Below are 13,098 nucleotides of genomic sequence, written 5' to 3'. Positions count from 1 at the left end.
CTGACAACACAGTGTGCTACCTAAAACTTTAGTGAGAAGTGAAGTTCACAACTGTTTGTTCTATTTCCTAAACCTCAGTACTTCGAAATTCTGTAAGATAGTCCCAAATGCACCTTGACATTGCCTTTGTTAGGAACATTCTTGCACACAGATATTTGCTGACAACACAGTGTGCTACCTAAAGCTTGGCAAGAGGAGATTTACCGAGAAGTGAAGTTCACAACTGTTTGTTCTATTTCCTAAACCTTTGCTCAGCCATGAAACTTTGAGGATGGTCTGAGGAAGGCCACTATGGCACCATAAAGACATAGGTGTGAACTTGAATGGTTGTGGGGCAGGGGGTGTGATGGAAATGGCTTTTCATGAAACATCACAAAACATGTTTTCCTCCATTCTTCCGATCTTCCCGGCAATAATAGCACCTAGTTATTATCTCATTGGTAATTATCACACTTGTCATCACTGAATCTCCTTTGGATAAGGTCCTCATAGATTTGGAGAGAATACTAGTCAAAGTTTAGTAATAAAAAATCTCTTCCTGCCATTTCAAACAATGGGGAGGGCAGAGGAAGAGGCAGGATTTTCATTTTTCACTTGGAGAGTTGTAAGACAGTCTTTTAATCTGTGGATTGGTGGAATGACATGGCATTTGTGTGAGGGCAAACGATTCTAGTGAGATTGGTTCTGAAGCTAACAGGCATGTTCTCGATGGAAGTAAAGGTGTGTGACTAGAAGGAACATTTGCCTCAGTATGCTGCTGATTATTGTGTCCATTCTCTCCTTTCTGCCACATGTGGTGGGCAAATATAACAAACGTTGCACCACCAATCATCTGCTCAGGATTCCACATGAATTCTATCAGCCTGGTGATTTTATAATTGGTGGACTTGCTTCTCATATCTTTGGCTCTTTTGCTAAAGAAGACTTCAGAGAAATCCTTATCACCCATCAAGTCCGTACTTTCTTGTAAGTAGTAATCAAGTACACATGAAGGAATCATTCGATTCTGATTCCCAAATGCTAACCATGCTTACTCAGAAACAAGCCCCCATGATTTCAGTGGGATTTCTTTTCCCTAGCGAAGGCAGAAATAAGAGTTAGTTGCAAAACTGAGGAGTTAGCTTAGTGGAAGGGAAATGGTGATCTGAAACTGCTGGTAAGGTGAGACAGCCTCGTCTTGATTTCCCCCGTCACCTCACTCCTCTTCACAATTTTTTTCCAGGTAGTGTTTAGTTAAGAGGGGCCAAGCTTTAGTCTTACTCAGGAATCTGACCTTCTAATGTGCGACCCCTTCCTGCAGTTGGAGACTAGAGTCATTCAGATGGCATGTTTATTTAGCATTCATCCAGGTTAGCTTGCATGGAAATTAGACCGCACTGGCCTTTTATTAATGGGGTAACGGGTGGCAACCAATTCAGTAGAAACTCTTTTAAGAGCAGCTGCACTACAGAATAGGAATAGGTTACCAAGGGATAGAATGTTGGAGAAGAGGTGTGAACCCTTCTAAATATTAAACCAAGCCGAAGAAGAGTTTCTGGTGAGGAATCTTAAAAGCTCATCTTGCCTTTGAAGTAGGGTTCTTAGAGCCCCATTTGTTCTCCTCCAAGCCAGGGTATGACAAACTCACATGGCACCCCAAATTGAAAATATGTCAAGTTGAAAATGTTTCACAGGTCTAGAAATTTTGGTTACTATCCTACCTCTCTCTCCTCATATTCAAATGGATCTGAACCAACAAAAGAGTTCTCTGCTAAGATTGATACAAAGCTCTTAAAGGGGGGGGGGGGCATCCTAAGCAGCAGATCGTATTGGAGGAGCAGCAGCATTCTAGCCTAGGAACAATTTTCCAATGTCTTGCACATCTCTCAGTTATACACCATAAAACTATCCATTGCAGTATTATGCCTAAGAACTATCAGCATATTTTGGCTTTGGTGTTTGCGGTCAAGGAGATCAATGAGAACCCCACGATCTTGCCTAATATCACCTTGGGATTCCACATCTATGACAGTTACACCAATAAAAGGATGACCTACCGGGCCATTCTGGACCTTATCTCCATGCATCCCAGATATGTACCCAACTACAGGTGCGGAATCGAAAAAAATCTGATGGCTGTCATTGGGGGACTTGACTTTGGAACATCCCTTTACATAGCAACCATGTTGGGTGTCTACAAGATTCCCCAGGTAAAATACTGATTTGGGCACTTCACAGGTCACTAATTAATATCTTTCCTAACCAGTGTTCAGCGTTTCCGTGCGCTGCTCTGGTTCGCCAGAAGCGGCTTAGTCCTGCTGGCCACATGACCCGGAAGATGTTGGGCACCATTGCCATTCTATGAGAACATAGTTCAGAAGTTCATGGTGGGCTCCAGCACCTCTTTTTCTAGAAAAATTGCACTGGGTTTTAAAGACGTAATTTAATAGTAAGTCACTTTAGGAGGATTTCTATATTTAAAGGATTTAGATATAAAAAAAATATAAATAGCTAATTTTTTTTTTATATAAGTTCACCTTGTATCTGAAAGAAAACATTATTGGTGCCTGGTGAGCAACAAATGGGTTGCTGTGACCAAAAGGTTGTCTCTGATGTCACCTTTTACACTTTCCATGAGGAGGAAAGAGAGAATAGCCTGTCGACATGCAGAGGGCCGGGAGGCCAGCTGGCTAGCCCCGGCTGGGCCGTTTCCTTCCAGTGGCCCGGTGCGAATACCATCGCCTCTGCTCCGACATAAATCAGTGACCTGGGATTCACAGCCAGGGCACACTATCAGCAGATTGAACTGTGCACATGGAATAGGTCTGAGGTTTGTGGAAGCATACTACAACCAAAGATTTATTAATCATAAATCAGGACAAAGAAACATGTCATTTCTCTCTCTTATGTTGTCTCAGAGAGAACAGCAAAAGCAAAAGCAATACACACAACAGAAGTTCCCAGCATACCGTGCTGGAATGTAAACAGACATGTCTGTTCCATAAGGTGGAATGAAAATGTCAACATAGCCTCTGCCAGGGCTGTCCCTACCATAGTATCAAGTGAACAACCATGTCAGGCCGTTTGTGATGGCCTGGGATTCGGACTCGGAGGCTGAACCTGAGGAATCCCAGCCTGCACAGGATTCCCCGCCTCCAGAACCAGCTGAGCTAGGGCTGAGGCTTCAGCCTGAAGGGTCCTCACCTGTGCTGTATTCTCATGTGCAGGGACCAGCTGAGTCTGCTCTGGCTCCTGAGGTGATGGAGGACCCATTGCCTGCAGGTGCTCCACTCTCAGCCCTGTCAGGGGAAGCTGAGGTGGCCTCTGGGTCTAGTAACCCTCCGGCCTCTCCTGAGCTGCAGAGGCTCAGGGCAGAGAGGCGGAGGGAACTAAGTTCACGCAGGAGGAGTGCTTGCCTCCAGGCCAGGAGAGGCGAGTCACCTGTGGACTGGGGCCACCCTATGCCTTGGGGCAGATAAAAGCCAGCCAGCCCCAGTCCCAAGTTGTGGGAGCAACATTGTTGGTAGCTAGTTCCTACCTGCGCCCTGTCCTGCTTGTCTGCCAGAGCTTCTGACCTCACCCAACTCCCTGCCTTGGACCCAGCTTCAGCTTTGACGGACTGCCTCCATACTGCACCCTCGACCTCGGACTGGACTCGGACCTCGCCTCACGGTTAACCCACGGGACCAGCACACCGTTCTTCTTAAATCAGTGCTAGGGGCTGGGTTCCCACATGTGTGAGCTTTTGGGGGGCACATGTCGATGGTAGTTGGGGCAAGGGACATCCCTCTAGTTCAGTAGGCTGCACTTCAGCCATGCAAACGCCAGATGTTTCCAAATCAACCTCTCTCTATCCAGGCAAGCAAGAGGCAGTATTACTGTTGAGAGACACATACTAGCCAAGTATCTGAACTGGAGGGGTGTGTGGCACAGGATGAGTGAGGCATGTGTCCTGGGGGTAAGCTCATGGAGTATCCCGAGAGCAGCATAAGGCCCTGGGTATGAGGTTACTCATCCTTCTACAATCCAGTGTCTATGACTCTTTCTTGGAGGTTGGAGCTATGTATGCAACACAGCCTCTCCTGGTCTCTGTCTCGGGAAATGCAATTTTCTCTCCCACTCTTTTTGACAGAACAGACACCACATATGAGTTCCTTCTACTACATCCATGAACCAATTTATATTTCTTCATTTCCTTTCAGCTCAGTTATGGCTCCTTTGCTCCACAGAACACGGATCAAAGCCGACACACTCCCTTCTACCGGATGGTGCCCAGCGATGACCATCAGTACACTGGGATTGTTGAGTTACTTGTCCACTTTTCATGGACGTGGGTAGGATTACTTGTGGCCAATAATGAGAGTGGAGAGAAGTGTATGCAGACGCTGCAACCTCTGCTTTCCAGGAAACATATTTGCTTGGCCTTCTTAGAGAGAACTTTCCAAGCTAGTTATGAGTATAATAACGTTCATTTACTGTATCTCCAAGTGAATCAAGTGATTGTGAAGAGCAAAGCCAGTGCTGTTATTTTCTGTGGGAATTCTGCATCCATACTTGCCTTACAAACAATGTTAGCACAATGGGAAAGAGAAAATGTGGCTGGGACACCTATGAGGAAAGTGTGGATTCTGACTGCTCAGCTTGATTTCATAGGAACCACTTATCCAACAAGATGGGATATGCAAGTCTTCCAAGGTTCCATCTCCTTTACAGTTCATTCCAGTGAGGTGCAAAGATTCAGAGCCTTTCTTCAGCTCCTAAACCCCTTTGAGGAAAATGGAGATGACTTTCTCAAGCAGTTCTGGACCCTGGTTTTTCGCTGTTTATTTCCAAACTCCAACATGGAGGAGAAGCCCAGTGGAAGCTGCACCGGAGAGGAGAAGCTGGAGGAGCTCCCTTCATCTGATTTTGAGATGAGCATGACTGGCCACAGCTACAGTGTCTATAATGCTGTCTATGCCATGGCACATGCTTTACATAACACATTGTTGCACAGGTCCAAACAGAGGACAGCAATGGAAGGAGAGATGCAGGAGCTACCAAAACTGCAGTCTTGGCAGGTACTGACTACCATTTGACATGGGCAGGATCATGATGTCCAGGGGTATGTGCAACAGTGCCCTGAAAATTAGTATAGATAACCATACAGCACTTCTCTCATTCAACTTCAGTCTCTTCTTCAGTCTCTCTTATTAATTCCTTCTTTCTCTGCAATAAACGCTCAGTGTGGCTCTTTTGCATTTTCCCTATAGAGAATTTGAGAAATAAATTTGATGGTTTTTCCAAGACGCAATATATTGGAAGTGACTGTAAGTCGGGCTTCCTCAACCTCGGCCCTCCATATGTTTTTGGCCTAGAACTCCCATGATCCCTAGCTAGCAGGACCAGTGGTCAGGGATGATGGGAACTGTAGTCTCAAAACATCTGGAGGGCCGAGGTTGTGGGCGAGATCCCATCTCTCCTCATTGCCCACGGTGTCTGTCAGAACTGCAAAGCCATTGCAGACAGGGATTTGAAAAAGGAAGATATCATTTGCCAGGAAATAGACCTCATTCTCTGATCGTTTATGTAGGAATTAAACACTAGTTCCTATTTACAGAGTCATGTGGAAGAGAGCTTGGGTTGTTTGACCCTTTAAGTAGTTCCCTTTCCCCTCCTATAAAAACTATGCAATGGACTCTCTTTTACATTTTATACAGAGAATAACTTTTATTCAGTGTACTTGCATGGGTTAGATTAAATATACCAAACAGGCAGGTGTTCCTTATGTTACCAATACATCTTACATAGATTTGAATCTAAGACAAAAACTGCTACAGACTGACTAACTCTGAGACAGGCAGCAGCGTAACAGAACATAACTGCTGCTCTGTTAAGACTGTTCATAACTGCCATAATTGGGACTTCCGGGTTAGCGCCATCGGCAATGGCAGAATTCCTCTGATTCAGAGGAACCCGCTCCGTGAAAACCGGGTTTGGCCGCCGCGGCGAAGGCGGAGACCCCTTAAAAATCCCAGGCGGAGGAAGCCTGGGAACGTGGGATTCGGCTGACACCAGGAGCGCCTCCCCTACTCGCAGGGAAACCCTTTTTCGGGGGTCCGAAGCGATGTGGGGTGAGTGGCGCGGTGTTTTGAATCGACCACTATTTTTACGGAGTGAAGCCGCACAGCCGTTGCCGGAGAGCGCTGACTTTTTCCTGTGGACAATTGGATTTCAAACAACAATGGGAAGTAGAACGGGAAATTGGACTTTTAAAATAGTTTAATTTGGCATTGAACGGGGAAGGTTTAAACAGGAAGTCCACCTCCCCTTTCTGTAAATAGATTGAAGCAAAGAAGTTGTTAACTAAGGTCTTGGAAAGCCCTACGTAAAGGATTAAAACTCCACTGATTGAAACTATTACTAATACCTCCTTTGGAAGCAGGGGAAGCCTGCAGGAGAAGGTGAAAATTTAGGAATCGAAGCGCCACGTCTCTGAACCTGGGAGCGGTCTGCGAGTCCATCGATGGTGAACAGACAAATTTGACAGCTAGCTGTCAAGATACAAAAGAAAGACATTGTTTCCATTGTCCGCTTCTGTGTTTAAAAAGAAGGAAAGGTAATTGGAATTGTTACTAATTTACTTTTGGGACTGTGCTGGAAAGGATTGATAAATGGAGACTGTTTCCCTCTAGAGGGAGTTCTGGGACATTGTTACAAGAATGCAGCTGGGAAGTTGGTTCTTAAGATAAAGGCTCTGAGAAACCAGCTTTGTTCTTGAACATCTCAAGAATGTTGGTTGAGAAAGAAGTAGCGTCTGTATTGAATAGGACATTTTATCTGTTGGGAAAGCTGCATGGACAGTTAGATGCCATGGCTACCAGTGTTGGTACTTTGGGAACAAAAGTGGGCGTCATCATAGAAGTCGCTAAGAATCCGGCACAGGAATTTTTTTCAACTGAACAAACTGAGGAACTAGAGAAGGAGAAAGTTGCTGTTGTGGAGCATAAACAAGGGGGAACTTTAACCCTACAGAGGCAAATGGAGGATTATAAGTTGAGGCCTTATATGGCTGTAATTAGGAGAAGCCAGTTTTTGAAGATGGGAGCCTGGCATGATCTGGAAAATGAAAGGTGGAGAGATCACCTTATGTGGGGATCAAATGACTTTTGGGATATGAATTTGTGCCAGAAGGAGATAGGAGTTTTTGGGGCCTTTGGACTTGGAAGAAGTGTGAAACAAGATTTGGAATACTTTATGGGCCCTACCCTTAACTATGGAAATCTGGCAGACCTGTTAAGAAGGAATATGACCATCGTTGGGTTGGAGCCCCCCCGAGAATTGCTTTTTAGCACCAAAGATTATCAAGAAGATCGGCAGATGGGACATGAAGAAGAGTTAAGAGCCTCGGATTTAAGATCTCCAGGCTGATGGACTGCTGGAGGTTGATGGAACTGTTGGTAGGGGCCGAGACCGGGGAGGGAGATGGTGGAAGAAAATTGGGAATTTAAAGTGTATATATATAGATTTAAAAATAATAATAATGAGAGATGGAAAAATCGTGGAATGAAATTTTTATGACCCTAGGGGAAACGTCTTAAGAGAATAAGTTTAAATATATCAGTTTTAATGAGAAATAAGATTAAATAAAGTAAAAATGGATGGATAATTGGTGAAAGAGAGAATGAAAATTACAGTATATTAAGATAAATTATTAGGATAAGAACAAAGATGAAGGATTTGCTGAAATACCTATCTGAACTAGAATACAAAGAGGGGAGGTGTGAGGAGGTCAAGGAAATAAGAAAAATACAGTGGTGCCTCGCAAGACGAAATTAATCCGTTCCGTGAGGCTCTTCGTATAGCGGTTTTTTCGTCTTGCGAAGCAAGCCCATTGACAGCTTAGCGGATTAGCGCTATTAGCGGTTTAGCGGCTTTTAGCGGATCAGCTGATAAGCGGCTTAGCGGCTTAGGAAAAGGGGGGGGAAGGGGAAAAAACCCGCAGGAACTCGCAAGACATTTCGTCTTGCGAAGCAAGCCCATAGGGAAATTTGTTTAGCGAAGCGCCTCCAAAAAGGAAAACCCTTTCGTCTAGCGGGTTTTCCGTCTTGCGAGGCGTTCGTCTTGCGGGGCACCACTGTATGTAAAGGTGTGACTTGCTCTTTTTTCTTTCTTTCATGATTGTATGTATTTTTAATTTTTCTTCTTTTTTATCTGTTTTTGCTTTTTTACTTTTTCTTGGATGTGACTTGCTTTTATGTACTGTTTTGTTTTCTTTTTTGTTTCTTTTTGTAACCTCTAAAATTTGAATAAATATTACATAACTGCCATAATTGTACCAACTGAAATAAGTGCCTCCCGCAAAGGACATCACAGGGTTCTCTAGCCCTTGTGAGCATTAAGCCTTTCCTTAGCATTTTGGATGCTTTCATCTCACAGTTTAGGGGCTGGGGGAGTGAGGTCCACCATTGCTCTTTCCCTTTTACAAGCTCTGATCCGCTTACGCTGCTATTGGGGGCCTTTAAGACACTTATTGGTTAGTTGGAAAAGTCCTACCAAACCAGCAATTCTGGTGGCTTCTCCAATTGCTCTGTGGTTCTTCCGACCAGGGAGAGGGGAGGAAGGGGAGAGTTTTAGCCACCAGTGTTTCTTGTAGTGAAGTGGGCAACAATGAATTCAGTGCCTTTTATGATGAATTTGTTGTGCAAGACAGTCCAGAGTGGAATGGCAAGATGTTATTGAGACTTTTTGGGGCTACTGCATCTGCAATCAAAAGCTTCCACCCTGTGGCTTCAGCCCTTCTCATTGTTTCTTGTTCAGCAGGGAACTATGTGCTTTAGCTTATTTAAAAGGTCTAGAAACCACCCTTCAAAAGATTGAAAGCTCTAGTCTGAGCTTTAAAATCCCTGCCATTTACAGGCAGACTATCTGCCCCAAACTGAGTTCAGTAAGGAGTGACATTCGGGCTTTAATTCAGTGCTCCTTTGTTTCCCTTTCAATGCAGCTTTACCCCTTTCTTAGGAGTGTCTCATTTAACAACAGTGCTGGAGAAAAAGTATCTTTTGGTGAAAACAGGGAATTAGAAACGGGATTTGATATTACGAACTTGGTCACTTTCCCAAATAACTCCTATGTGAGAATCAAGGTTGGGAAGATAGATCTGGAGGCTCCCCCAGGAAAGCAATTCTCCATTCATGAGGACAAAATGGTGTGGCATAAAAGTTTTCTCCAGGTGAGGAATGGCAGCAATGTCCATGAGATGTGGGTAAACCAAATATTATTGCATTGCAGATCATGAGTCTAGTGTGTTCCTAACAAAGTGTGGTACATATCTTGAAGCACATGTGGAACATGGAATCCTTATTTAGCTTTTGTTTTCTTTTAATAGAAGGTTAGGACCTGTTACCCGTTTGGGTTCAGCATTGTTTTGATCAAATCATAATGAGAAATTTGCACGTTTTCTAGGTCTTCATACTACATCCCTGATTGCTCCTTGTCTTTGGCAGGAAAATATGAAGAAAGCTTCTAAAAGGAGTCAGCTGAAGCCTCTTTTCATTTGGGAAATGTGATAATAACACAATGTTCCAAATCCCAGAGAGGCTTCTAAGCATGTTCATACATGTGTGTTAGACTGCTCCTTACACCCCCCTACTCAGCACAGGAAGATCAGAGGGGGAACAAGTACACCAAGGATGTTTCTGGACATTGGGTGCAGGGCTGGTGAATATTCAGCCACTCCTCAATCTGAGCCCCCGTGCATTTTCTGTAGTGCCTGAAGGAGGCTCAAAAGAAAGCCATTTTAAGCACCTCTCCACCCCCCAGTTGTGGATAGTGGTATTTTTCACCCTTAGTTGGTTCTAAGGAGGTCATTCGCACCTCTTAGTCAATACTAAAACCCCACTGCACATACAGTAATGAGAATGCTTGGAATGTCATGCCTTCCTAATTGTAGCTGAGATAATGTGAGCAAAAGATCTTATACAGTGGACGCTTGGGTTGCGAACATGATCCGTGCGGGATGCATTTTCGCAACCCGCAGCATTCACAACCCATGTCTGTGCATGCACCGGTTGCAATTCGGTACTTCTACGCGTGCGTAAAGTGCAATTTAGCGCTTTGGCACATGTGTGACTGCTGAAACCTGGCAGTAACCCTTCCAGTACCTCTGGATTTCGGCAGTCTGCCACCCAAAAAAAGCAACCTGAAACGGACGCAACATGAGGTATGACTGTACATTTATATGTGCTAAACTGTTCATATGCTTATTCCAACGGGCAGGTTCCACCCCATTCTGTGTGTAGCCCAAGTTGCCCTCCTGGATCCAGAAAGATAAAGAAGGAGGGGGAGAAATTCTGCTGCTATGATTGTGCTCCATGTCCCCACGGAAGGATTGCTTCCCAGAAGGGTAAGAGACACAACTCTCCCCCCTCCCCCCCCACACACTACAGTGCCCAGGCCATCCCGATCCAAATATCTCCACAGTTGACATACCAGATGAAGCTGGTAAGAGGCACCAGTAGCTACACATGCTAGTTGGCTTGGGGTTCAAACACATTGCATTGTATCTGGTTTGTTGGGAAATACCTAAGATATTTCCAATATCATCCTAAGAGGCCCGTATTGGAGGAATTTGTAGTTGCTCTTTAAGACATGATGAGTCTGCATCTAATCTTTTCTTTTTGACCTCAGACATGAATGACTGTACTGGATGCTCAGAAGATCGCTACCCAAACAAGGACCAGACACAATGCATTGCAAAGACAATCAGCTTCCTGACTTTTGGAGAACCACTTGGGATGTCCATAGCATTCCTCTCTCTCCTTTTCTTTCTGCTCACACTTTTGGTCCTAGTAATCTTTGCTAAGCATCAAGACACACCCCTCGTCAGGGCCAACAATCGAGATCTGACCTACACTCTCCTCACGTCTCTCCTCCTTTGCTTTCTCTGCCCCTTCATCTTCCTCAGCCAACCAGACAGAGTGAGCTGCCTGCTCCGACAAATGACTTTTGGTGTCGTTTTCACTGTGACTGTTTCTTGTGTGTTGGCTAAAACCGTCACCGTTGTTTTGGCCTTTGTGGCCACCAAACCAGGTTCCAGAATGAGGAAATGGGTAGGGAAAAGAGTGGCAAGTGCCATTGTGTTGACTTGTACTATTATCCAAGCTGGTATTTGCACTGTGTGGCTGGGAACCTCTCCCCCATTTCCCCATTTTGACAAGCTTTATGTGACGGGAGAAATCATTCTGGAATGTAATGAAGGGTCAGCTGCCCTGTTTTACTGTGTCTTAGGCTACATGGGCTTCCTGGCCATTGTCAGTTTTGCTGTAGCATTTTTAGCCAGGAAACTGCCTGACAGCTTTAATGAAGCCAAATTTATCACCTTCAGCATGTTGTTGTTTTGTAGTGTTTGGATCTCCTTTGTTCCAGTGTACCTGAGCACCAAGGGAAAACACATGGTGGCTGTGGAGATCTTCTCCATCTTGGCCTCCAGTGCTGGCTTGATGGGTTCCATCTTTGCTCCCAAATGCTACATTATTATGCTGAGGCCTGACCAGAACACCAGAGGGCAATTAATTAGAAACTGAATGAGAGCGAAAAATAATAATTTTACAGGTGTTCCCTTTTTTTAAAAAAAGTAATTTTTATTAATTTTACAACATAAACAAAAAACAGACAAACATAACACGACTTCCCCAAACCTCCCCTTCACTGCATCCTTATTTTAAATTTTTTTAGCAATCCTTCATCCCTTTTTATATTTAATTCTCTTTAAAGTTTTTTAAATTTCAATTTTTACAGCTGTAATTCTTTATATCCAATCCCTTGACATCTTAACATTCCGAAATTTTACAACAATTTTTAAGATAGATTTTGAATTTTTTCCAGTCTTCTTCCACTGTCTCTCTCCTCTGGTCACGGATTCTGCCGGTCATCTCTGCCAGTCCCATAAATTCAGTCACCTTGGTCTGCCATTCTTCCAGAGTAGGTAATTCTTTAGTCTTCCAATACTTCGCCAAAAGAATTCTTGCTGCTGTTGTTGCGTACATAAAAAATGTTCTATCTTTCTTTAGAACCATTTGGCCTACCATGCCCAAGAGAAAAGCCTCCGGTTTCTTTACAAATGTCCACTTAAGGATTTTCTTAATTTCATTATAGATCATTTCCCAGTAGGCCTTAATCTTCGGGCAGGTCCACCAAAGATGATAAAAAGTTCCTTCGCATTCATTACACTTCCAGCAATTGTTATTGGGCAGATGATATATCTTTGCAAGCTTGACTGGGGTCATGTACCACCTATAGATCATTTTCATTATATTCTCTTTCAAGGCACTACATGCCGTAAATTTAATACCTGTGGTCCATAACTGCTCCCAGTCAGCAAACATAATATCATGACCAATATCTTGTGCCCACTTAATCATAGCTGATTTAACCGTTTCATCCTGTGTGTTCCATTTTAGCAGCAGATTATACATTCTAGACAAATTCTTAGTATTGGGTTCTAGCAATTCTGTTTCTAACTTTGACCTCTCCTTCTGAAATCCTAGTTTCCTGTCCTGCTTAAAGGTTTCATTAATCTGGTAATAATGTAACCAGTCTCGGACTTTAGGTTTCAATTTCTCAAAACTCTGTAGTTTCAGCTTTTCACCATCATATTCTATAATTTCACAATATTTTGGCCAATCTGAGTCCATGTTCAGTCTTTTTACCGCCTTGGCTTCCATTGGTGACAACCACCTGGGGGTTTTACTCTCTAACAAATCTTTATATCGATTCCATACATTATACAGTGCTTTCCTGACAATATGGTTTTTAAAGTTTCTATGTACCTTTACCTTGTCATACCATAAATATGCATGCCAACCAAAGTTATTATCATAACCTTCCAGATCCAGAATATCTGTATTCTCAAGAAGTAGCCATGGTTTCAGCCAGCAAAAAGCTGCTGCTTCATAGTAAAGTTTTAAGTCCGGCAGGGCAAAGCCCCCTCTATCCTTTGCATCAGTCAAAATCTTAAATTTTATTCTGGGTTTTTTGCCCTGCCAGACAAATTTAGATATATCTTTCTGCCACTTCTTGAAACAATCCATCTTGTCTAGAATTTGCAATGTCTGGAACAGAAATAACAATCTCGGCAAT

At 43.7% G+C, this 13,098-nt stretch overlaps 1 protein-coding gene across 3 annotated transcripts; it reads left to right on the top strand.

The window, feature by feature from the left end:
* Nucleotides 1-344: 344 nt before the first annotated feature.
* On the top strand, nt 345-11,546 carry LOC309327987 (vomeronasal type-2 receptor 26-like). Of its 3 annotated transcripts, XM_081837735.1 has the most exons (7): nt 345-440; nt 841-966; nt 1,898-2,189; nt 4,182-5,039; nt 8,963-9,190; nt 10,237-10,363; nt 10,648-11,546. In XM_081837735.1, the coding sequence occupies exons 3-7, from the start codon at nt 1,902-1,904 to the stop codon at nt 11,541-11,543; spliced, it is 2,397 nt and encodes a 798-aa protein (XP_081693861.1). In that variant the 5' UTR covers nt 345-440; nt 841-966; nt 1,898-1,901; the 3' UTR covers nt 11,544-11,546. The 3 variants fall into 3 exon arrangements, with proteins under 3 accessions (XP_081693861.1, XP_081693860.1, XP_081693862.1); XM_081837734.1 differs by having other exon boundaries at nt 356-966; XM_081837736.1 differs by lacking the exon at nt 8,963-9,190 and having other exon boundaries at nt 356-966.
* The last annotated feature ends 1,552 nt before the right edge of the window (nt 11,547-13,098 follow it).

This window comes from Podarcis erhardii (assembly GCF_964252035.2).
Source record: "Podarcis erhardii genome assembly, chromosome: 13".
In the NCBI taxonomy this organism is placed as follows: domain Eukaryota; kingdom Metazoa; phylum Chordata; class Lepidosauria; order Squamata; family Lacertidae; genus Podarcis; species Podarcis erhardii.
This window is presented reverse-complemented; position numbering and strand designations above follow the sequence as displayed.